The sequence below is a fragment of the Schistocerca piceifrons genome, chromosome 6 (genome assembly GCF_021461385.2).
Source record: "Schistocerca piceifrons isolate TAMUIC-IGC-003096 chromosome 6, iqSchPice1.1, whole genome shotgun sequence".
Taxonomy (NCBI): Eukaryota; Metazoa; Arthropoda; class Insecta; order Orthoptera; family Acrididae; genus Schistocerca; species Schistocerca piceifrons.
The window spans coordinates 545,270,300-545,297,485 of record NC_060143.1 but is presented as its reverse complement, the minus strand read 5'-3'; the positions used below and the strand labels follow the sequence as shown (position 1 = coordinate 545,297,485).

Below are 27,186 nucleotides of genomic sequence, written 5' to 3'. Positions count from 1 at the left end.
ATCTGATTTTGAATGAAACAAGTTTTTCCTGAAAGAAATCTTTTTTTTTTTCTGATACAATGTACAAAGAACAAAAAATTGACACCTAATGATTCTTCCAGCGAACGAATTATTGGTAGTCAATCTAATCCAATGAAAACTGTAAAGCCTGTTGACTAAATAAAAACTTTTGACAGAATGCTGTTAACTGCTACATGGCCAAACTTTTTAGCGTTGAAAACGCTATCTGGATAAATCTGTTCATACATGATAATTATCATACCAGTTATATTACATACAGTTTCTTAGTTCGAGCATATTCCCCCGATTAACACCACCAGTCTTAGGCATTACCAATTTACCAGGCAAATAAAACAGCAGCATGACATGGGACACGCATTTCAAAGCACTTCTGTAAGAAAACACCGATATTCCTAATCTATTTTCATTTACGTTGCACATGGTCAGAGTAAAGATGGCGGCGAATGTGCCCGTTGTTGCAGGTAATGGTGATACTTTTTTCGTATACTGCCTACGTGTGAGTCTAACAGAAAGAACAAACTTTTTCTTGGTACACCATTTTTCATACTAATTGATATCTGAAACGACAGGGCTGGTCAAAGACACGTAGCACAATAATTTGTATTCGTGAATCCCGTGCTGCTGTTGTCACCATACGTAAGGGTGAAATAGATTTTATGGAATAGTATAAGACATCGAAGGTAAAGAAGTTGACTCATTTGATAAACACGTTACGGGAATTTTGACTACGAGGGCCCCTTTATTGTAGAGTTACTTTTGCAACTGTGCGAATCTAGGTTATGCGAGAGCATGTTTCTTTTCGTTTTTTACCGGCATTTATGTCTATCCAGGAAGTTCATTAGTGTAAACCATAATATTTTGCAAAACTAGACAACTCTCGCTTTATCTAGATTGTTGGCAGACACGCGTGTTTTATGCAGAGTTTGATTTTGTGTTTGACAGTTCGGGGATCAACGGGCATTTCAATCAGTTTGGGTCCACCCAGTTATGATCTTGTCTCATCGTTTGCAAGAGAGGACAGCAAAACATGCAGGACTATGGCATTCGATCCAACTGGAAAATACTTTGCCTGGGCGAACGGAACATGGTGAGTGAAGATGTTTGTTTTAAATCGCGGCGCTGCTACCAATGTTTCTTGTGTTGTACTCTGCGTTTGTGAATAGTTTTATGTAATGCTGTTGCAATAATTCTAACATTTTTGCATCCATTGGCAAATTACGTTTATGGACCAGTATGATCAATTACCATCCACTATTTACAGTCGCATTTGCTATCGGACCTCATGAGTCTAGTTTTCCCCATCTTTAAATAACAAGGGATTGTTTTAAAAAATGCCCCCTTGCATCTGAAAAACTACTGATGTATTACAGTGCAACAGCCATATGTCATATGTTTATCCCATCCTCCCAACATGTTAGCTGCACTAAAATGTCGAATACATGTGATGTTTTTGACTGGAATATTTAGCCTACTGAACTGGCCATTTACTTGAGGGCACCATCTGTAAATAACATTCTTTTTTCAGCGGCTGACACTTCTTTAAGATCTCTTCTATAAACCACAAATGCTGAAGAAATTTTGCCAGGAACTGTGTTGAAATAAATTTCTTCTCATCCTTGGTCACACAAATTGCATGAGAACCAGTTTTACTTTAACCAGAGTGCTGTCCTCCTCATTTTCAAGAGTTACTATGTAATGTATCCAGATCAAATAATTTTGCTTAATAAGAAGTTAAAACCAGATATGATACAATTGTGACCACAAGCCTGTAAAACCGTATTAAATAAATTTATTTGCAAGATGGTCAATGTGTTTCCCTTAAGCAGCATGTGTAGCCTTTGTACCTGTGTTGAATACCATAGGGATCTTCGTTGTTATGGAACTCATGACATCATCAAATATTGACAGTAGGCCTATCATATTTGCGAATGAATGCATGTAATTAAATATGTAATGTGAAGATACTGGGGATAAAGAGGAATGTTTGATACTAGTTGTCAGCTTTGGTCAGTGCCATAGGAAGCATGCGACAAATGCTGTAAACAGCGTAGCAATCGTGGCATCATATCAGTGGATATAAAAATGGGTGCAGCTAAAGGTCATACTGTCACCGTAGCCATGGATTTTTTCCCCCGCCTTTGCTAGCTTCCCCAACTAACAACTGAACTTTCAAAACACAAACCAAAAGGTGAAACCACAGCAACTGTTGACATTAAATCACTGGTCAAAGCCAACATTTAGTATCGAATTTTCCTATTGATCTGACACTGAAAGGGGGAAGAAATTTTCCTGCTGAAAATTTGAGCTGTTTTCCATTAGAGAGATATAGAGTGAGTTGTTTGTAAAATGTCATGGAATTTTTGATGAGAGTATTGCAACTATGCTTATTCATCTGTGAAATATGAAATATCTCAAATTACTATGTAATAGTAGTTACTGTAGGTGGTTTTTGGTTCTTGAATATAAGTAAATGACATAAAATAGAGGAGATAGAGCTTCATATTTTCTAAGTGGTTTTATTAAGGTCTGTTACTGCTGCACTGACTGATATTTCATTAAATGGATTCTTAGAGGGGCCTTCACTTATAACTAACTTAATTTGATCTTGGTTACTTATGAAATATGTAGATGTATTGTTGCCACAGTACTTTGATTCTGATTAAAATTACTATTTATTAACACTACTTTTGTTGCACATGAACAAAAACAATAACAACACCCTATCACGAGTGTGCATACATTTTAACAACTATGTTGCCAGGGATACCATAAACAAAAGTAAAAGACTAATTAATGCATTATGTGTCAATACTTGTAGCAGAATTTGCATTTTACAGTGTCAGCTACCCAGCCACATACAACTACCCCCTTAAAAACAATGTACAGGTATTTCTTTGGGAAATGCACTATGCAACCAGAATGGTTACTTTGTTGGATTGGTTGATGACACTCTGGAGTTTTAATGGCTGAAGCCGGCTGTTTACTTGAAGTTAATGTGGGCTTTATGGGATCTGTATTCTTCACCAGGAAGTCTGGCTTCCATCTGTGTATGGATACGGCCTTCTGACCTAGAAGTGTTTCAACAACAAAGTGCTTTTCAGAGCATGTACCAAATTTGGTCCATCCTAGATAGATGGGACAGGTGTCCTCTGTGTATCATGTGTTACAAATACTTTGAAGAGGTAGTAATTTCATGGTGGATTAAGGTAATTTTGTAGCATGATCTGGACCTGTATCAGTTTAAATAATGCAGCCTGCTGCATCGACTTGAAAATAAGGGTGGAATGTTCACAACCCACTGGTGTAGGATTAAAGAAACAATTGGAAGCCTTGTTGTCATGCTGTAAGTCATTTCTGCAGCAATGGAGTTATGTTCTGGAATCACATAAGCATGGAGACCCATTAAAATCAGACACTTGATGTTGCCTTAAGGCTATGATGTTTGTGGTCAACTTAACCGTCTGATGCTGGAGGTAAGCGTTGATTTTGATGAGGAGTAGACCTAGGTGTTTGTGAGGTGAGCGAACAGCTGACAGTCTCTGTCATCCTCTGTTGGTGGTGTTGGTTTTTAGGACTCCAAAATGAGCAAACCACAATGATAAGAGTGCAGTCAACATTTTCTGCAGAGAAGTCCTCTGGGCCATATGTAAGCCTGTCAATCACTGTTAAGAGATACACAGAGCACTGAGAGCAAGATAGTGGCCTCACCACACCAACGTGGGTATGCAGGAAGTAATTGTTAACTTCACAGGAAGTTCCCTGCGCAATGTTTGTATCATCAGAAACTTTTGCTCATTAACAGCAAATTCATGTTTTTGCCCACAACTTTACATCTTTTTTCAGTGAAGCCCATATGAAGCACTGTGTAATCCAGTCCACTGTGCGTCTGATGCCAGGATCAGTAAACTCGTGTAGTACATGGAAGACTTGTTGGTAGGATAGAACAACATGTGGTCTGAATTTACCTGTGGAATTATCAGAAAGTAGCTGCGACCCATCAGGTGAAAAATATTGTTAAAAATGGTAAAGAATATTTCTGGATCATTGCCTTCTGCCCTAGCAATGCCTTCATAAAGGCAAATGTTAATGACTTATGGCCTACATCTGCAGTCTACAAACCACTGTGAAGTGCATGGGAGGGAGTACATTCCCTAGTACGAAGGGCTTTTTTTTGTCCCATTTATATGTGGGTAGCAGGAAGAATGGCTGTTTAAATGCTCTTGTGCGTGCTATAATTAATCTAATCTTGTGCTCCTTATCCTTGAGTAATGTGTAGGGGGTTGTAGTATATTTCTAAAAGTCAACATGTAAAGCTAGTTTTTGTAACTTTGTAAGTAGGCTTTCTTGGACTAGTTTGTCAGTGCATGCCAGTTCAATTTCTTCAGCATCACTGTAACTCTCTCTCTTGGGTAAACCAAACCTGTGACAGTTCGTGCTGATCTTCTCTGTATACATTCAGTATTACCTGTTAGTCCTATTTGGCAGGGGTTCCACACACTTGAGCAGTATTATAGGATGTGTCACATGAGTGATTTATAAGCGATCTCCTTTGTTGACTGATTGCATTTCCCTGGTTTACCACCAATAAATCTAAGTCCACTACCAGTTTACCCATGACAAATGCACAGGTATTTGGAAGAATTTATTGATTAAAACTGTGGCTTGTTGATACCGTAAGCATAGGATACTACTTTTTTTGTTTCTGAAGTGCGCCATTTTACATTTCTGAACGTTTAAAGCATGTTGCCAATCTGTGCACTGCTTTTAAATCTTACCAAGATCTGGCAAAATATATATGCAGCTTCTTTTTGAGTGTACTTGATTGCAGATAACTTCATCATGTGATAAAAATCTGAGGTTACTATTAGTATTGTTTGAAGGTCATTAATGTACCCTATGAACAGCCACGGACCCAACTTCCTCGGGGCACACCCAAAGTTACATGTACATCTGTCAATGAATCTCCATCCAAGATAACTTGCTGCTACCTCCTACCAAAAAATCTCCAATCCAGTCACAGATTCCCCTTGATACACCATACAATTGTACTTTTGATACTAAGTGCAGACGTGGTACTAAGTCAAATGCTTTTTGAAAATCAAGGAATATGACAGCTATCTGACTGCCTTGATCCATGGCTTTCGGTACGTCATGTGAGAAAAGTGCGAGTTGGGTTTCACATGACTGACATTTCCGAAATCTGTTAGTTGGTGATGGAGGAGGTCATTCTGTTGGAGATAATTCGTTATATTGGAGCTCAGAATATGTTCTAAGATTTTACAAGTCAGTGTTGAGGATTTTAAACAAGGGTGATGATTCTTTTGGAAAACCTGGAATTGGTTTACATTTTAGCAAGAAGAAACATGGAAGTCTCAGGGAATTTCAGGAATTCATAAAATCTCAGGGAGTTATTTGTTTTTAACCTAACAGTGTAGTTTAATGTTATTGAGCTTTACAATTCAGAAGTTTTAAAATACTAAAAATGTGTGTCAATTGTTTGAATATTAGTTCATATAAATTATATCATTATTATTATTATTATTATTATTATTGATATTATTATTACAGGATTAATCAATAGAAAGATTAATTGATAACGTCTTATTCTATTCCTGTTATCCTCCACTAAACCTCTTTATCTAGCGCATCTATCTGATTTCCGAGGCTCCACTTTAAATTCTTGAGCTTGTGGAAGTTTCTCCCTGCAGGTCCGGCGGTTAGAATAGGCCCGAGGTGTTCCTGCCTGTTGTATGAGGCGACTGAAAGGAGTTTCACACATTTCGGCCTTTATGTGATGGTCCCCTGTAGGGTTTGACCTCCATTCTTCAAAATTTTCCTGAAGAGTGAGCCAATTGGCGAAGGGCGCCTTATGAGGTGCATCGTGTCCATAGTGCATTGAGATCTTTAGCTCAGTTTCTCGTCGTTGCATTGCAGTCCTGCCCATTCTCCATCTCTTGGGCGAGGACACCTTCCTGGGTGTGTTTTCCACCATGCACTACGCAGTGTCGATTTCTGCATCGACGATGACCATGCACTTCTTTGCACCTGATACTCAACACGGTAGCCAGTCTGTTGTGGTGGGGCCGCCATGTACCCTGTTCGTTGTAGCCCCCTGACCACTCAAGGATCGCTCCGCTGATGCCTGCGCCATTAACTCCCCACGTATGCCAAGGGGTAGATGCCCATTCCCCTGGGGCATTGGGACTCCCGGCAATGGCAATCCTGCCAAGTGGCCTTTGCTGCGGCTGGGTGGCGCCCGTGGGGAGGGCCCCTGGTCGGAGTGGGTGGCATCAGGGCAGATTACATGCGATAAAATGTAGTCCATCATCTCTTGCTGGTGGTGAAACACCAGCTGTTTCTAAGCGATCACGTGCTCAATTCAGCACACAGGAGTACGACCCCCAAATCGTTCACCTCCCTGGCCACACCATGGGAGGAATTTCAGGCTAAGGATGGCAATGGATCTTATTCGCACCGGTACCATGTATGTTTGAGATTTGATGGGGAATCTTTCATGACAATGAAGCCTCAGTTTTTTGTTGAGCATTTAGAGGACAAGTTCGGGGAGGTGGAGGGCTTGTCCAAAATGAGATCAGGGTCAGTCTTGAGCAAAACAGCATCCCCTGCCCAGTCACGGGAGTTACTCGCTTGTTACAAGCTGGGGGATGTTTCTGTAACCATCACGCCCCATAAGAGCTTAAATATTATCCAGGCTATCATATTTAACAGAGACCTTCGTTTGTAGTTCAACGATAAACTGCGCGCCAATTTAGAACGGCGTGGTGTACATTTCATCCAGGATGTCCACCGGGGTCCGAAGGATAACCAGGTCACCACCGGTGCCTTCACTTGACCTTTGAGGGTGATACATTGCGCGAGATGGCCAAGGTGATGGTCTACCGATGTGAGGTAAAGCCCTATATCCCTCCCCCAATGCGGTGCTTTAAGTGTTGGAAGTTCGTCCGTATGTCTTTCCTCTGTACTTCCAGCATCACATGCCGAGATTAGGGACGCCCATTACAACCCAATACTCCATGTGCCCTCCCTCACATCTGTGTCAACTGCGGAGAGCACCATTCGCCTTGCTTGCCTGACTGCAGGATTCTCCAGAAGGAAAGGAAAATCATGGAGTACAAGACCCAGGACAGACTGACCTATACTGAGGCGAAGAGAAAATTTGAACGCCTACATCCTATGTAGGCTTTACTGTATGATTAAATGATGATGGCGTCCTCTTGGGTAAAATATTCCGGAGGTAAAATAGTCCCACATTCGGATCTCCGGGCAGGGACTGCTCAAGAGGACGTCATTATCAGGAGAAAGAAAACTGGCGTTCTATGGATCGGAGCGTGGAATGTCAGATCCCTTAATTGGGCAGGTAGGTTAGAAAATTTAAAAAGGGAAATGGATAGGTTGAAGTTAGATATAGTGGGAATTAGTGAAGTTCGGTGGCAGGAGGAACAAGACTTTTGGTCAGGTGAATTCAGGGTTATAAATACAAAATCAAATAGGTGTAATGCAGGAGTAGGTTTAATAATGAATAAAAAAATAGGAGTGCGGGTTAGCTACTACAAACAGCATAGTGAACGCATTGTTGCGGCCAAGATAGACACAAAGCCCATGCCTACTACAGTAGTACAAGTTTATATGCCAACTAGCTCTGCAGATGATGAAGAAATAGATGAAATGTATGACGAGATAAAAGTAATTATTCAGGTAGTGAAGGGAGACGAAAATTTAATAGTCACGGGTGACTGGAATTCGTCAGTATGAAAAGGGAGAGAAAGAAACATAGTAGGTGAATATGGATTGGGGGGAAGAAATGAAAGAGGAAGCCGCCTTGTAGAATTTTGCACAGAGCATAACTTAATCATAGCTAACACTTGGTTCAAGAATCATAAAAGAAGGTTGTATACCTGGAAGAATCCTGGCGATACTAAAAGGTATCAGATAGATTATATAATGGTAAGACAGAGATTTAGGAACCAGGTTTTAAACTGTAAGACATTTCCAGGGGCAGATGTGGATTCTGACCACAATCTATTGGTTATGAACTGCAGATTGAAACCGAAGAAACTGCAAAAAGGTGGGAATCTAAGGAGATGGGACCTGGATAAACTGAAAGAACCAGAGGTTGTAGAGAGTTTCAGGGAGAGCATAAGGCAACAATTGACAGGAATGGGGGAAAGAAACACAGTAGAAGAAGAATGGGTAGCTTTGAGGGATGAAGTAGTAAAGGCAGCAGAGGATCAAATAAGTAAAAAGACGAGGGCTAGTAGAAATCCTTGGGTAACAGAAGAAATATTGAATTTAATTGATGAAAGGAGAAAATATAAAAATGCAGTAAATGAAGCAGGCAAAAAGGAATACAAACGTCTCAAAAATGAGATCGACAGGAAGTGCAAAATGGCTAAGCAGGGATGGCTGGAGGACAAATGTAAGGATGTAGAGGCTTGTCTCACTAGGGGTAAGATAGATACTGCCTACAGGAAAATTAAAGAGACCTCTGGAGAGAAGAGAACCACTTGTATGAATATCAAGAGCTCAGATGGCAACCCAGTTCTAAGCAAAGAAGGGAAGGCAGAAAGATGGAAGGAGTATATAGAGGGTTTATACATGGGCGATGTACTTGAGGACAATATTATGGAAATGGAAGAGGATGTAGATGAAGACGAAATGGGAGATAAGATACTGCGTGAAGAGTTTGACAGAGCACTGAAAGACCTGAGTCGAAACAACGCCCCGGGAGTAGACAACATTCTATTAGAACTACTGATGGCCTTGGGAGAGCCAGTCATGACAAAACTCTACCATCTGGTGAGCAAGATGTATGAGACAGGCGAAATACCCTCAGACTTCAAGAAGAATATAATAATTCCAATCCCAAAGAAATCAGGTGTTGACAGATGTGAAAATTACCGAACTATCAGTTTAATAAGTCACAGCTGCAAAATACTAACACGAATTCTTTACAGACGAATGGAAAAACTGGTAGAAGCGGACCTCGGGGAAGATCAGTTTGGATTCCGTAGAAATGTTGGAACACGTGAGGCAATACTAACCTTACGATTTATCTTAGAAGAAAGATTAAGAAAAGGCAAACCTACGTTTCTAGCATTTGTAGACTTAGAGAAAGCTTTTGACAATGTTAACTGGAATACTCTCTTTCAAATTCTGAAGGTGGCAGGTATAAAATACAGAGAGCGAAAGGCTATTTACAATTTGTACAGAAAGCAGATGGCAGTTATAAGAGTCGAGTGGCATGAAAGGGAAGCAGTGGTTGGGAAAAAGAGTGAGACAGGGTTGTAGCCTCTCCCCGATGCTATTCAATCTGTATATTGAGCAAGCAGTACAGGAAACAAAAGAAAAATTCGGAGTAGGTATTAAAATTCATGGAGAAGAAGTAAAAACTTTGAAGTTCACCGATGACATTGTAATTCTGTCAGAGGCAGCAAAGGACTTGGAAGAGCAGTTGAACGGAATGGACAGTGTCTTGAAAGGAGGATATAAGATGAATATGAACAAAAGCAAAACGAGGATAATGGAATGTAGTCAAATTAAATCGGGTGATGCTGAGGGAATTAGATTAGGAAATGAGACACTTAAAATAGTAAAGGAGTTTTGCTATTTAGGGAGTAAAATAACTGATGATGGTCGAAGTAGAGAGGATATAAAATGTAGACTGGCAATGGCAAGGAAATCGTTTCTGAATAAGAGAAATTTGTTAACATCGAGTATAGATTTAAGTGTCAGGAAGTCGTTTCTGAAAGTATTTGTATGGAGTGTAGCCATGTATGGAAGTGAAACATGGACGATAACTAGTTTGGACAAGAAGAGAATAGAAGCTTTCGAAATGTGGTGCTACAGAAGAATGCTGAAGATAAGGTGGGTAGATCACGTAACTAATGAGGAGGTATTGAATAGGATTGGGGAGAAGAGAAGTTTGTGGCCCAACTTGACTAGAAGAAGGGATCGATTGGTAGGGCATGTTTTGAGGCATCAAGGGATCACAAATTTAGCATTGGAGGGCAGCGTGGAGGGTAAAAATCGTAGAGGGAGACCAAGAGATGAATACACTAAGCAGATTCAGAAGGATGTAGGTTGCAGTAGGTACTGGGAGATGAAGAAGCTTGCACAGGATAGAGTAGCATGGAGAGCTGCATCAAACCAGTCTCAAGACTGAAGACCACAACAACAACAACAACATCCTATGTGTATGACATCATCTTACGCCACCGCTACAACAGGTCTGGCACCATCAGCTCTGCCAACCCAGGTCACCTGTCAGAGCCGGAAGACTACTCTTGGCCCCTTGATGGTGGGGGGCATTTTCCTCCCTGTTGCTCCTGCTCCACTTACTTCGGGAGCAACACCCCCCCCCCCCCCCCCCCCCCCCAACTATCAGGGATGTCCGTCCCCACTTCTAAGCCGGAGAAGCGTATGTCTTCTTCGGCTTCTCTCGCTAGGAAGGGAAGGGGTCTCTTGGGTCATTCCCTTCCCAGGTTTCTTCTAGTGGGAGAGACGACACCTCCCAGGGGCTGAAGAGCCCAAAAGCAGCTGGTTGTAGGGCTTCACGCTCATCCTCAGTCCTGGAGACTGACCCAGTGAAGTCCTGCCAGCCAGGTAAACCCAAGGAGCAGTGAGCAAAATCCAAAAGGAAAACCCATAAGACCAAGGAAACTGCAGTGGCACCTATACCACTGCTACCTACAAGCTCTGAAGATGGGATGGAGATTTTGGCGTCTGCTGAGGACCTAGATCTCTCCAGACCCTCAGACACAATGGATATAGACTGCTCAGGCAAACGGTCAGTGGCAGCAGGTGACTCTGAGGTGTAAACTGCCTCATTGAATGTTCCATGCCTTCCCAGTCTCACAGTGTCATCCTCCAGTGGAATTGTGGTGGTTTTTTCCACCGCCTGGCTCAGCTATGGCAACTGTTAAGCTTTACACCTGCTATCTGCATTGTCCTCCAGGAAACCTGGTTCTCAGCGGTGCGGGACCCCTGCCCTCCGCTGCTATAAGGGATATTACAGGAACCGTAGCGACTATAATCGAGTGTCAGGTGGAGTTTGTGTTTATGTCCTGAACTTGGTCTGTAGTGAACATGTGCCCCTCTTGAAGCTGTGGCTGTCAAAATAAGGACGATGCAGAAAATAACTGTCTGCAATGTATATCTTCCTCCAGATGGTGCAGTACCCCTGAATGTATTAGCTGCACTGATTGATCAACTCCCTAAACCTTTCCTACTTCTGGGAGATTTTAATGCCCATAACCCCTTGTGGGGTGGTACCATGCTTACTGGCTGAGGCAGATATGTCGAAACTTTACTGTCTCAGTTCGACCTCTGCCTCTTAAATACTGGGGCTGCCACACATTTCAGTGTGGCTCATGGTAGTTACTCGGCCATTGATTTATCAATTTGCAGCCCAGGACTTCTCCCATCTATCCACTGGAGAGCACATGACGACGTGTGTGGTAGTGACCACTTCCCCATCTTCCTGTCACTGCCCCAGCATCAGGTGCACGGACGCCTGCCCAGATGGGCTTTGAACAAGGCAGACTTTCACCTCGCTGTCACCGCTGAATCTCCCCCATGCGGTAACATCGATGTGATGGTTGAGCAGGTGACTAGCACAATTGTTTCTGCAGCAGAAAACGCGATCCCTCGCTCTTAGGGTGCCCGAGGCGTAAGGCAGTCCCTTGGTGCTTGCAGGAAGTCGCTGAAGCAATTAAGGAGCGTCGACAAGCTCTACAGCGGCATAAGTGGCACCCTTCCCTGGAGCACCTCATAGCCTTTAAACGGCTCCATGCCCGTGTTTGCTACCTTATCAAACAATGGAAGAAGGAGTGTTGGGAGAGATATGTCTCCACCATTGGGTGCCACACATCACCTTCCCAAGTAGGGCAAAAATCAAACATTTTTTCGGGTACCGGGCCCCAACAGCTGTCCCCGGTCTTACCATAAATGGTGTGTTATGTACCGACGCAAACGCGGTTGCCGAGCACTTTGCTCGAGCCTCTGTGTCAGATAATTAACCCCCAGCCTTTTGCACACTCAAACTGCAGCTGGAAGGGAATGTCCTCTCATTCACTACACGCTGCAGTGAATCCTATAACGCCCCATTTACAGAGTGAGAGCTCCTCAGTGCCCTTGCACATTGCCCCGACACAGCTCCTGGGCCTCATGGCATCCACAGCCATATGATTAAACGTATCTCATCTGACTACAAGCGACATCTTGTCATCTTCAACCAGATCTGGTGCGATGGCGTCTTTCAATCGCAGTGGCGGAAGAGCACCATCATTCCGGTGCTCTGACCCGGTAAAAACCTGCTTGATGTGGGTAGCTATCGGCCCATCAGCCTCACCAACATTCTTTGTAAGCTGCTGGAACGAATGGTATGGCGGCAGTTGGGTTGGGTTCTGGAGTGACGTGGCTTGCTGGCTCCATGTCAGGGCGGCTTCCGCCAGGGTCGCTCTACTACTGGTAATCTTGTGTCCATCGAGTCTGCCATCCGAACAGCCTTTTCCAGATGGCAACACGTGATTGTCGTCTTTTTTGACTTACATAAAGCATAAGACACGACTTGGCGACATCATATCCTTGCCACATTGTATGAGAGGAGTCTCCGGGGACCACTCCCGATTTTTATCCAAAACTTCCTGTTGCTCCATACTTTCCATGTCCAAGTAGGTGACTCCCATAGTTCATCCATATCCAGGAGAATGGAGTCCCGCAGGGCTCTGTATTGAGTGTCTCTCTATTTTTAGTGGCCTTTAACAGTCTAGCAGCAGCTGCCGGGCCCTCCGTCTCACCTTCTCTGTATGCAGACGACTTCTGCATTTCATACTGCTGCTCCAGTACTGTTGTTGCTGAGCGGCACCTCCAGGGAGCTGTCCACAAGGCACAGTCATGGGCTCCAGCCCATGGCTTCCAGTTTTCAGCCGCAAAGTCATGTGCCATGCACTTCTGTCACCGTCGTACCGTTCATCCAGAACCCGCACTGTACCTTAATGACAATCCACTCACTGTAGTGGAGACTTATCAATTCCTAGGACTTGTTTTCAGTGTTCAATTGACTTGACTCCCTCATCTTCGTCAGCTTAAGCAGAAGTGCTGGCAGCACCTCAATGCCCTCCATTGCCTGAGCAACACCAATTGAAGTGCAGATCGCTGTACGCTGCTGCAGCTTTACAGAGCTCTTGTCCAATCCCGAATTGACTATGGAAGTGTGGTTTATGGTTCAGCAGCGCCTTCAGCATTGCATTTACTTGATCCTGTGCACCACTGTGGGGTTCAGTTACTGACAGGAGCTTTTAGGACAAGTCTGGTGACCGGTGTACTGGTGGAGGCTGGTGTCCGTCCACTGCAGGTCAGATGTGCGCAACTGCTTGCCAGTTATGCAGCAAGCATTCATAGTTCCCCTGAGCATCCGAATTACCGTCTACTTTTCCCGTCTGTGGCAGTCCATCTTCCACATCGGCAGCCCAGATTGGGGCCAACGATTGCGGTTTACGTGCTGTCCCTTCTCTCTGAACTGGAGTCCTTCCCTTTACCACCTCTACTTGCGATCCTTTCACGTATGCCTCCATGGTGTTTGCCTCGGCCGCAGCTTCATCTGGACCTTTTGCATGGCCCTAAAGACTCCGTTAACCCTGCTGCTCTCTGCTGTCACTTCCTCTCGATTCTTGACGTGTTCCGAGGCTCTGAAGTGGTTTACATCAACGGCTCAATGGCTGATGGTCATGTAGGCTTCGCATATGTTCATGGAGGACATATTGAGCAGCACTCCTTGCCAGTTGGCTGCAGTGCTTTCACTGTAGAGCTGGCGGCTATATCTCTCGCTCTTGAGTACATCCGCTCATGCCCTGGTTAGTCATTTCTCCGGTGTACTGACTCATTGAGCAGCCTACAAGCTATCAACCAGTGCTACCCTCGCCACCCTCTGGTAGCGTCCAATCAGGAGTCCATCTACAGGGTGTATACGACCCGGGAGATCTGGGAAAAACCCGGGAATTTTTCGTTGTTTTAGTTTTCAGTTAAATTTTTGTAATTTTGATGGTAAGAACCGATACTCTAACAAAGGATATTACTGTAGCCCACTACTGCAGAACAAGCATTAAAACATGAACAAGAGAAAAAAAAGAAATAAAACTTAAATTGCAAAGGAAATGCACCATATAAAATAACACTGTGCACATACAAGCGTCTGCCAACAGCAAAATGGGTCAAAGGCTTTAGGAAGAACATGCAATGCTTCATAACAAATTACCTCCAATGAGCTTGACATTACAAGTGTTTGCATTAGATTCATTTAAGCAGTTACAAGCGGGCTCAGGCAAACGCGCAGTTACGTCGCATATGAGTAATACCTTCTCCTGCTTCTGGCTACAGAAGTGTGACTGTTGGCTGTGTAAGCAGCAGTAGCAGCAACCAGCCACATGGGGTACACGGAAGAATTTTACTGGCGTGCCCAAGCTGCCAGGCTCATGTGTCCGCAGCTGGCCCGGATCTAGTGGGGGACGGCGGCAAACCATGGTATCTGGACCGGGCGGCAATTTGGGGAGGGGGGGGGGCAAATTCATATTCTTGAGGAAAAAAAAACTTGTCTCACAAAGCACCTAGCATCCAGCCCACGTCGGGCTATCGATTATTCATATTCATATGATTTTGAAACGCACCCCTCCTGGTTTTTGGACATTTTTGAACACAGTCTATGTTGATTATTATAAAATGATTTTTCAATGTGTGCATAGTGTACGTGATGTCTCTGCCAGGGGAATCCTCGTTGCATCTAGAAACGAACTTTCCTGCAGACAAAACGGGATGGGGCTATACGAGTTGAGTGGAATGAAGCCGAACCAGTGAATGCCAACTGCTGCTTGTTTATGTGGTTGATTCGGTTTGCAAATGTTCAGCGTTGTTATAATTACTAATGAAACCCAGATTCAGACTACCAGAGTGGAAATAAACGACTAACACGAATAACAGGTAAGAAAGGTTATGTATTATCTTCACGGTGTATCCAAGAAAGTGAAATTCTGACAGAACACTTTTGGCCAGATCTCTACATGAGACAGGGCCAGTTGTTGTCCCCGGCTTAAGTTCCATTCTGGGAGTAGCGCAGAAAATGCATTGTACGAACACGTAATATAGCCTAACCGGAGAATAATCGCTTGGTAACTAAATCGGTGATTGCGGCAGGGTTAGTCAAGTTAACTGGAAAATGAGTTTTGACAGTGGTAGGAATAGTTACAGAATTAGTGATGACAAGATTGTTTATTAGAACGAGGAAGGAGAAGAAACGGGGACATCACACAAATTATGGAAGAATATGACGATTCCAAATTTATACAAAAATTTCATTCTACTACTTTTCGCTCTCGTGCATGAGAAACTGGAGCTAATGAATGAAATGTGAAACTATTTCCTAACATAAAGCTTTTTGATTGTAGTAGGCCAAACAGGTATTTCGTATTGGTACTTCGTGAATTATATTGTCGCAGTATAAAAATGATCATTATTGCCAAAGCAGTCTCACTTTTTTGGTGTCTGTTAAAATTGCTGCAATATTAGAAAGGCCTATTTCGTTTTGTCCAGCACATGGTGACAAAATAGATGTAATCAGATTGAGAAACCACACCAGTCTTGGGTACTATTTGTATTAACAGCTTTTTATGTATTAGACAATGACATTTCGATTTTTCATGTAGCAAAACATTTGATGAAGTTTGATGAAGTAATAGTTCTTTCCCAGAAAGGAAAGCATGCCATGTAAAGCTGTAGCAAGATCAGAGAGAAAAATCGCTAGGACCTAAGGATTGAAGAAATGTGTGCTAATTTTTTAATTTTTTTTTTATTTTTAAAAGGGGCAAGATGTCAAACCGGCCTACTGGGAGCAGGAGAGGCACCACAGGACATTTTAATTTCCACTGTCCTGAATATAGTTTGATGGCATCCATTACAAAATATACACGTTTGAGTTCCGCAGAGCGAAATACAGTGACGTGCGTTATAAGAATGTTGTTTGAAGAGGCGTGGCACTGCACTTCGGCACACTTAAGACCAAATAACATGTCTTACATTTCCTCGAAGGTATATCTTTTTGTATCAAACTCCTCAGAATGATGTGTGCTGCAAAATGAACTTATTTTTGAAAAGGTTTATTTTTATTTATTTATTTTTTACCTTCTGATGCACAGAGAAGTCAGAGTTAGAGGGGGAGGGAGGATAGTCACCACGTGACCCATCTTTACATTTTCCGCTTCATTTACTGCTCTCACGTCAAAAGAAAACAAGACGTATTTCTGTGGCTGGTAGCTATCAAGTGAATTAAAATACATCACATAATTATGGAAAGCTAAAAAATATGTTACTAGTTTCAGATTTTATTTTATTTTATTTCCACCTTTCTGACAGTCAAGTATTAATCCCCTCGCAGAGCAATAAAGGTTTTTTTTGTCTGTTTGCTAAAGAAATTTGGCTTTTATTAAGCTTTCATGCTGAGGCAGTAAATTTATTTGAAATGAAGTGTTTAATTCCACACTATTCGGCTAGTTTCAACTGTTCGCTGCATTTCATGTGCACGTTTTCACCTTCTAGCACGTATGGCATTATGCCATAATAAAGAACCAAACATGAGATAATACAGCACTGGTACTCCGAGAAAATTTACGTCCTGAAAACCACACTGAAAAGTTTCATATCAGGTCGAGGTATACGTCATTTGGAATCTGGACATACAAATGTGCACTGTATGGCGAACCATGCATTTTAGTGTGGTTCACGAAATTCTGACGCTCTTGGAGTATCCTCTCATGTCTTGTTTCTTAATCTTCGAGACAAATATTATACCATAAAACCATATCCATTCAAAGGATTGATAAGTTTTACTGTTCCGACGGAAAATCCCCGGCAATGAACTTAGCGACAGGCTGGCCAAACAGGCGACACAGAAACTGCATTCTGTCTTACACTGCAGGTTTTTCCGGCTTTGGGAGACGGAATGGCATAACAGCACGCACAAAAAACTGTGTGTCATTAAGGAGACTACGAATGTGTGGAAGTCTTCCATGCAGGCCTCTCGCAGGGAATCAGTTGTCCTCTGCCGGCTTTGCATTGGCCATACATGGCTAATGCATGGTTACCTACTCTGTCGCGAGGACCCACCTCAGTGTCGCTGTGGCTCCCAAATGACAGACGTCCACCTCTTGCTGGACTGCCCACTTTTAGCCGCTCTGCAGCAGAGTTTTAACTTTCCCAGCACTCTGCCTTTGGTGTTGGGCGACAATGGCTCCACAGCAGCTTTAGTTTTACGTTTTATGCGTGAGAGTGGGTTTTATACTTCTATGTAGGTTTTAGCGCATATCATTTGCCCCTCTGTGTCCTCCAACCTAGTGCTTTTAGGGTGGAGGTTTTAATGTGTTGCAGAGCGGCTGGCTTTCCCTTTTTATTCTCGTGGTTGGCCAGCCACTGTAATCTACTCTCATGTTTTACTCTCTTCTGTTTCTAGTGTTTCTCTGTTGTTTTCCTGTCCTCTTTTGTTCCTTTTAGTGTTCTTTGCCTTCCCTTCGTTCTTGAGGCTTTTCCTTTTTTTGTTTTGTGTTGTCTGTTTCGTCCGTTGTATCCTCACACTTGTGGCATTGTTTTATTAGGAACAAGGGACCAGTGACCTCATAGTTTGGTCCCTTCTCCCGCCTTTAAACCTTATGGAAGCTTTTTTGTGGATAATGGGGTGCTGGCCCGTTAACCCAACCCCCAACTAGGAGGACCAGGATTTGACATCAGGGTTTACTCCCCTAGGAGGGTTGCCTTCACCACACCTATAGAGACCCCCATTCCCTAGGTGGGACAAATTTCGTCTGGCTCCTCCATTGAGGCCTGTCCAGCTTGGATGACCCTGCCAGTAGCTATGCTACCACTGGCATAGCCCTCAACTTCACTGGAGTACACAAATCCTCCTGCCCAATACTGAAGGTACCTTCGATAAGGCAGTGTCCCTTGGGAGGGAATATAAATTATCAATGTGTAAAAACTCCAGTTAAACTACAGGCTACTGCCAAGAGGAAAGAAAAGTCACTATTGTGATGTGCCTACTCCCCACTCACCCATCCACCTATAATTTCTCCATAGCTGGAATTCTCAGGAAATTTTTTTTCTTCTTAGTTTGGGTAGCCACCTTGTTGGACAGTAGTTTTGTGGGTCACTTCTACTACCCGTCTTGTGGATAAGTGTGACCTGCGCTTTTTTTTCCAGCTGCTTGGTAGGGTTTTTGTTAGTGGGATCTACGATAAATTATAGTTGACAAAGGGGCTAGCCCAGATTCAAACTGGGTACAGAATCTGACAGGGATTCCAGCACTCCCTGGGACTTTGTTCAGTGTCAGTTATTTCATCTGTCTCTCAACAGCACTGACACTTACATCTGTTTCACTCATCTTTGCAGTGGAATGAAACTTAAATTGGTGTAATACTCCTAAGTTTTCCTTTGTAAAAGAACCTTTGGAAACAGAGTTTGTGAATAGTGTGAATTCTCTGCCCTCTATAAGATAAAGAAAGTGTTTGACTACCGAATAGGCTGCCACCTAGTTAGTTTCATGACCTATGGATCATTTGCACAATAAATTGTGATGATGTGGAATGAGTCATTTTACATCGTATCGCAGATTAATTTATATATGCAGATACATGGTGAGCATTTATGAGTGTTTATATATTGCAAAAGTCATGATAGCTATCTTTTGTCCCAAAAAATGGTAACAAATTAAAAAAATTATGAAATATACAAACAGAAGGTCAGTTAATATTTAAATATTACGTGTAGGGAAATGGACGAACACGCACACCACCATAAAGATAAGAAAAAGTCGAAAAAAATGTTTGTCATTGCAAACATGTTTTACTGTCAATTGCAACAGCACACCTCAGTACATTACAAAGTATGCACATTCCATGGCATCAGGAGTCTCCCCAAGAGTCCAAAGTAACATAACATGATGTGATGCTAGTTGGCAGTCCTTTCCAGGAGAATGAAGTGTGAAGAGATACCACAGTGTAATTTCAGCAGCCATTCAGGATAGATGGTCCCCAACTTGAATAGTGCTCTTACATAAAGACTGCAGCTCACCATGGAAGGAATGCGTGACAATGAGGCAAGGAGCTTATGGAAGTGGTAGGAAACGCCATTCTACGTACTAAATGGTTGCTCGATGGGTAAGTCCATTCAAGCATGGCAGAGCTGCAAGGGCGTATCTGCACCGGTCCGGGTGGCCTGTCGGTGTGCGTACAGACTGTGCTCGTACCCAGGTCGTCCAGTGCTTGGAGAATGACAGAAGGTGGGCGCTGGAGGAATTACTCTGCCATACTGGTATTAAGAAGACAAGTCTACAGGATTTTATGCAACAAGCCACACATGCATTAGTTTGCTGCTAATTGGGTGCCTCGTGCACTAAGTGATATGGGAAAGTGGACACATTATGGAACTTGTAGTGTTCATCTAGCACATTGTGAGACAAGGGAGACAATATGCTTACGAGAATTATCACCATAGATGAATTTTTTGCCAGTGCCTATTAGCCATAACTGAAATGCCAGTCTGCAGATCGGCGTCTTCCACGCTCACCACGCACGCATAAATTTTGTCGCAATTTTTCTCCTGTCAAATTAATGTTCATCATAGCCTTTGATGTTAGAGGAGTGTTTTTGTGCCATTTCATGCCACATGGACAAACTGTTAATGTACTGTACCACTGTTGCACATTCCTGCAATGACGCCTACAAAGTGCTGTTCAGGAGAAACATCCTGAACATCTACACATTGCATTATGACCTCATACCAAAACTGAAAGGATGACGCCTACAAAGTGCTGTTCAGGAGAAACATCCTGAACATCTACACATTGCATTATGACCTCATACCAAAACTGAAAGAATCAAACATGTGAAGACATTGCCACAGCAGTGACGCTTGAGATCTGACGATTCGCTCATGGTAACATTTACATATGAACTAATCTTCCACACAGGTCAGAATTTTTAAATTAATTACCATTTTTGAGACAAAAGATAGCTGCCGTAACATTGTAAATTATGTGCAACAAACTTCATGAGGGAATAAATGTACTGTCAAGCAGTAGCCAAAATTCTCACTTCCTTAAAAAGACATTTAAAGGATGATTGTGAGTGAGCACTATAAATTATTGTTACAGCACATTTTGGAGCAATTCACATTTTATTTTAGATAAAATTTCAGCGAAATTCTTCAAGAAAAATACAAATGGTTAAGGAGTTTTTTCTCATAAGTTCTTCATTATCTTTTTGGATGATTTGTCGGCTGTATCAGTCCTTGTAAGAGGATCAGTCCATATGAAATCAACCAATGGTCTGGTTCTTTACATATCAGATCTTGATAATTTTTATGTGTATTTGTAGTGGTAATTGTTTACATGAAAAATCTCAGATTGAAGTTTTTTGGACCTCTCATTCCGGAATTACTTTTTAAAACCTCCAAAATTATTTATAAAATTCATATCATTTTATTCTGTTTCTTGTAAGCTTTAAAAATGTGTGCTAATTGGCGATATTCATAAGAATCCTGAATTTTCCCAGATTAAATTATTTTTAATTTTGGAAAATTCAAAATCTGATTTTTTTGTTTTGGGAAAAAAGTGTGTTTTATTCGTTAATGCATATGCCAGATTTCCTGATGGTATTCCAATGAGAACATATTAAAATAAATTTCATTTTACTGGTAAGTGCAGCACCTGATACGTAGCCTGTAGGACTTTGGACTTGTTATTGAGGTGTAAGATGGCAAAAACCAAGTAAGGGTGTCAAATTATTATTTTTTTATTTAGTGACAATCAGTTCATTCCATTATTAAAACTACATTTAAATTTAAATTCACATTTGACTATCCCGTGTTAACCGTGAACATATTTTAACACCAACATTGACTCCATATGAAACTTCTATGCACAATGACAGTACAATATTATAAGAAAGCGTAGGAATATAGCATTCAGTCGCAATCCCGTAGGGTTTTTATTATTTGTGCATATCCAGATTTCAACTATACATAGCCATCTTTAGTGCATTTGAGTGAGTTATAATCCAACGAAGTCCTAGCGGTTTACGTCACGATAGGACTTTATTGGTGTACAGGCAGGAGTTTGGTGACATGTATTGCAGGGAGTTTGTTGAGTTATAACTCATTGAAATGCACTAAAGATGGCTATGTATAGTTGAAATCTGGATACGCGTGAATAATAGCAAACCAATGGGATTGTGACTGAAAGCTATATTCCAGTCTTTCCTTATAATATTTTAACATACAACTAACAACACATGCTTAAAAAAGACTGTGAATAATTTACTTAATTATACATTCATTTTTCAAATACATTAATATTAAATGTTTTTTATTCCAGTCTTTGATCTCAATATCAATTTTGAGTAGCCAGTTGCAATAATGACTGTGTGAACAATGTGGCCTATTCTACACCCTATTTTAGATCTATGTGGCAATGTTGTGCTGATTATATTTATGTGTTTTGATGATGCCATTATGGCCTTATAACTTTAGGACATGATGTAAAAAAAAAATATGAGAATGGTCATTACGGACTGAAACCGGACATCGTCTAAAGAATTGATATTGTGATCAAAGACTGGAATAAAAATCATTTGACAGTATTGGAACACTGTTTGTATATGCGACTATGTCGCAGTTGGGGAAACATTAATATTAATCAGTATTATTAATTAAACAGTGATATAGCTGTTGTTATTTAACAGTGTATTAATTGAGTGTCTTGAAAAGAGAATTTTTTTATTCGTCTTCAACAAGAAAGATGTTATGATGACACACTAATTATTTTATTAGAGTCTACAATTGTGTATTGCAGTTTTCTTTCAAGTGCCATGACCTAGTACTCCCAAGCAATAATGGCTGATTATTGATGTAACAACATGCCCTTTCATAATATAATCTGGGGCTTTTTGATGCTCTTCATCTGATAGTCTTTATGTTCTTCCCATGGTAATTGTGGGATTTAACTTAAAAAGTTTGAAGTTTTTTAATTGCAATCGATTCATCTGGTATTGTTGATTATCAAACAAGAAAGTTGTGTTCCACAGTGATGTGTAAATAGAAGGTTTACGTCTACTTTCCTATCTCTTGATAGCACAGAGGCTGTCCACCATGTGCTGTAATGGGCACAAGCCAGAAGTCCTGTAATCTATTCAAAAGCTGCAACATCTGGACACATTTGAATTTTATGAACATCAAAACACTTAAAATCAGAAACAGTTGTAGCTTTATGTTTGACTTTGTTTATAAGAACAAATGGATAATACTTTGAGTCCCTGTAACTGCTGTGGTGTTATAAAATTCTTTTTTATGGTGGAGGCTCATCATTTGTCACATAGAAAAACTGACTGATTATATAGATGCTTTGCCCCCAAGTTGTGGTGCATTTATCCAGTAGGAGTGATAGGTGATGTGATATTGGACAAATAAGACAGCAAACAGTTTTCACATACTTTGACTTTACTGGAATCCATTTACATACAATATGTACAGTGCACTTGTACACTGCATAACCATAATTTGTGTTCACATTACAAACAATTTCAATTTACTAAATGTTTAAAGTTACAACCATTAACTTTGATGCATTTCTGAAAATGTGCTTCAAAAGAGTGTTGAACATGCCTCAACATTTCTTTGCTGATACCGGTAGACACATTCGTAATTTGTTGACATAGATTTTTGGGTGTAGTTGACATTTCTTGGCAAACTTTGTCTTTAATGTATCCCCATAAGAAAAAGTCTGGAGGAGTGAGATCCAGGAAGCAAACAGGCCAAAGAACAGGCCCTCTATATCCTATTCATTGATCTTGATAATCTCTGTTTAGTATATCGCAAGCTGTAGCTGAGTAATGAGCAACCGTTGTGTTGATAACACATGGCACCCTGTTCCGCAAGGGGCACATCTTCTAGCATTCTAGCAACAATGGAAGTTCTCGGTCCAAAAGCTTTCCGTATTTCTGACCATTTAGTTTACCATCAATGAAGTATGGTCCAGTGATACGTAATCCCAGAATTCCACACCAAACACTCAAGACTCCACTGCTTTTGATGCTCAGCTTCCTGTAACCATCTTGGATTTTCCGCTGACGTATTATGCCAGTTCACTTTAGCATGATTTGTGAATGTTGCCTCATCAAAAAATAAAGTATTTGAAAATGTACCATTTTCAATTTGTAGTAGAGCCTGTTGTATCAAGCATCCATGATTACAAACTGGAGTTCACTAAGAATAGTAGGTAATGTTCTTATGGCATTTAAATTGGTGCTGGATAAACATGTGCCGATGTCAACAAACCTGTAAGAGTATCACTATTAGAGTACAAATAAAAGATCAACAAACAAGCTGACTTAAACAAATGAATTTCTTTCATTGAATAACAATAACAAAAGAAAAATAGAGATAGAGAGAACTCAAAATGTGTGAAAACCATTTGCTGTCATATTTGTCCAATATCACATTACCTGTCACACCTGTTGTATAAATTTATTACAATTTGTATGCTCAAAATTGAATGCCCTTTCCATTTCTGTAGAGGAAAATACACTATTGCCTTTAAAAAGATACTGAGAATGGCATTTTAAGGATGAGTTATGGTCAATCTCTTATGTCCCCGTATAAATACTGCAATGGCGGAAGATAGAACCAAGATTAATCAAGGTCATAGTGATCTCTGTAAGGAGGAATTGATCTATGAATTTACAATGAGAGGAAGATGTTGAAGCAGATGGAGGAGGTTGACTTGGAACAACCAGTAGTGTTGTCCAAGGAGGAGCATGAGATAGAAGCTGCACTTCCAGTCATTGAGACAGTGTTGAAAGAGCTTGATATTTGTCAAGACCTCTTAGTTAATTCTGTGCCATCCACAGGTCAGGTTCAGAAGCTGGGCGCAGGGCTGGAACATTACAGGAACAGAATTAAGGATTTGATGTTGGTGACTAAAATAACTTCTAAGTGACTAAAACTACTACTAATAGATCACAGTTGGTGGAACTGCAAAACAGCTGTTTTACCTTCTAACTGTGGTGGGCTAGTTTTAGATTGAGGTCGAGAGAAGAGGGGGGTTTGGTAGATAAAACTATAGGGAATATTGGGTTTAGTCACTTTGGTAAGATGTTCAATCTGCTTTGTAGAAGGGGGGGGGGGGGGGCACTGCAAGCAGTTAAGATTTTGTATATTTTTGATTAATTGGAAGAGAAGGGTGGAGCCTTAAACATTAGACAAGAGGAATTGTTAAGAGTAGTAGCCATGAAGGTTGATGGGGTCATGTTGGAGAAGGTGCAGAATTGTCATTTTTCAGGGTGAAACCTTGCATGAATTTCATTACACGATATGCAGGGGATCCTTACCCCATAGGGTGATGCAGGAGCTCATTTGTTTGAATCATGGGTGCGAGCAAGATCTTCAGCAACAGTTCACCTACTGTGTAGGTAGAGTTAAGTCGGAAGTTTACAGCATATTCTAGAGGGTATGGAGCCGGAGAACTGACAAGAGATTGGTGTTGTGTAAAAAAACCCTTGATTTTATTACGTTGAGTGGTATGGTTGCCATGCAAGGGATTGCTTATGTCAGTGAGCAAAAGAAAGAGAAAGGAACTGTGGAAACCAAACTATGTGACAGTGCCACGTCTGCGGCCGAATGGAACTTCAGGTTCTTTGCTTGTGGATGACGCAGTCACTTAGCCTGGCATTGTCCTGTAGGTTGAGGCAGGGGAACAGAACAGTGCCAGTCGGACCACTCATCCTGTGTGGTGACTATGGGAGAAGTGCGGGTTGGGGCAGTTACAAGTGTAGAATTGAGACTGTCTAAACAGATGCCGTAAATATTTTGTTATGTTCATAATGAGCCAGTCGGTGGCTTGCTGGATTCAGGCAGTGTTGTGATGACATTGGACCTGCAGTGGGCCAGTAGAAATAGTAGTTTTTGCAAATGGGGAAAAACTGAAAAGGAATCAGTGCCGTCAGTGGCAGCTAGCAACACCCAGCTGGATGTCCAAGGACTGCTGGTTATCGGATTGAGAATGCAAGATGGAAGGTTAAGGTTATGATGATTGTGTAATCATTGGCTCACAAGTGATAAGGAAGATCAGGGTAGTTTTTGACTGGGCGGCAGTAGTTACTCTTGTAAGTGTGCTCAAATTCTGAGGTATCGGTTGTGTGATCATGATAGGCCAAATGATACGAGGAAATGTTCCTGAGGCAGAAGGGGAGGCAACACCAGTGAGGGAAGGTGGCACTTGAATGATTTGGAGCATTTCAGTAATGATCAGAGGCTCCCCAAGTACCTGAACAGTGTTGTATTGAGTTGGGAATCACTTTGCAAGTGGAATATGAGGTTGCTCATTAATCAAGTGCCCGCGAGGAAGGTGCCATACCGATTATCTGCACCCAGACTAAAGGAGCTTAAAGGGAGCTATGGGTGGTCATTACACTGTCGAGATTTTCTTATATGGCATCGATATTTTTAATCCCCAAACCAGATGGAGGTTCAAGACTGGTTGTAGATTATAATGAGCCTATATAAAAAGGTGGTTCTTAGGTCAGTTCCAATACCTGATTTTCATGTTTCGCCTGGTTCGAGGGCACACCACTGTTTACAGTACTTGATTTGAACCAGGCCTACAATCAGATCCCCTTACATAAGGACTCTAGGAAAATCACTGCATTTATTACAGACTGGAATTTATTTGAATTTGCAAGGCTCCATTTGGTGTGGCCACTGGGACGGCAGTATTATTACAGTTCTTGAACTCCCGTCTTCTCACATATTGAGTTAGAGTTTGTGTTCCAGTGACTGTGTGATATGCTTGTGTGTAATAGGGCTATGGATGAACATTGGGGTAATTTGAACAAAGTCTTTGGTAGATTGTGTAATGCTGGGTTGACTGTTAACTCGGATAAGGCGAAGTTTGCACAGAGAGCATTTCTGGGTCATATAGTGTTTGCAGAGGAAGTAGTTGTCGATCCCCAAGATCTGTGTTGTCCAAGATCTATCATAGCCAGTTTTATTGGCATGGCAAATGTTTTTAGGAATTTTGTCCTTCAATTTGCTTAAAAGGCATCCCTGTTGAACCATGTCAGACGAAACAGCAGAAGTTTGAGTGGGATCCATCACAACAAGCTGCCTTTCAGGCACTGAAAGAAGCATTTTCCTCAGCTCCAATATTAGTGTTGCCCGATTTTGGATTGCGTATGCATTGGGGGAATTATTTGATGCGGAGAGGAAATACTCAGTTTAGGAGCTTGAGGCACTGGCAGTTCTTTTTGCCCTGCAGAAGTTCCATTATTATATGGAACATACCACCTTGCAGCTTGAGATTGATAATTGGGCATTGAGAAGCTGTCAGAAGTAGTTTATCTCGTTGTGAAATTGAAGTAGATAGTTCCTGCGAAATAGTAAGGGTAGAGGTCATACTTGACAATTGGACTAAACTATTAATTGGATTGTTTTACCGACCCCCCAACTTGGAAGATATAGTTGCTGAACAGTTCAAAGAAAACTTGAGCCTCATTTCAGATAGGTACCCCACTCATATAATTATAGTCGGTGGTGACTTCAGTCTACCCTCGATATGCTGGAAAAATTATACGTTTAAAACCTGCGGCAGACATAAAACGTCACCCGAAATTGTACTAAATGCTTTCTCAGAAAATTATTTCGAACAGTTAGTTCATGAGCCCACTTGAAGTGTAAATGGTTGCAAAAGCATACTTGACCTCTTAGCAACAGATAATCCTGGACAAATAGGGAGTATCGTGACAAATGCAGGGATTAGCAACCGTAAAGTAGTTGGTGCTAGGCTGAATACCGTAACACCTACAACCATAAAAAAGAAATGCAAAGTACAGCTATTTAAAAAAGTTGATAAAAATGCTCTTAATGCCTTTTTTAGTCTATAGAAGGTAATTATCATAAAACCAACTCCAGGAACTACTACAAAATCTTTGGGAAACAACTACAACAATATGAGGCCCCTACACTAATACTGAAAGATGAAGATGGAAGAATGACACACAGTAACAAGGAAAATGCAGAAATCATGGCAAAAGCATTTTACAAACTTCTGAATTGCGA

At 41.5% G+C, this 27,186-nt stretch overlaps 1 protein-coding gene across 1 annotated transcript in view; it reads left to right on the top strand.

The window, feature by feature from the left end:
* Nucleotides 1-419: 419 nt before the first annotated feature.
* Nucleotides 420-27,186, top strand: part of LOC124802523 (eukaryotic translation initiation factor 2A) — a 160,442-nt gene continuing 133,675 nt past the window's right edge. The window contains exons 1-2 of the mRNA XM_047263368.1: nt 420-482; nt 964-1,108. Coding sequence (XP_047119324.1) covers nt 440-482; nt 964-1,108 — 188 coding nt within the window. The 5' untranslated portion in view covers nt 420-439. The remainder of the gene's footprint in view (nt 483-963; nt 1,109-27,186) is intronic.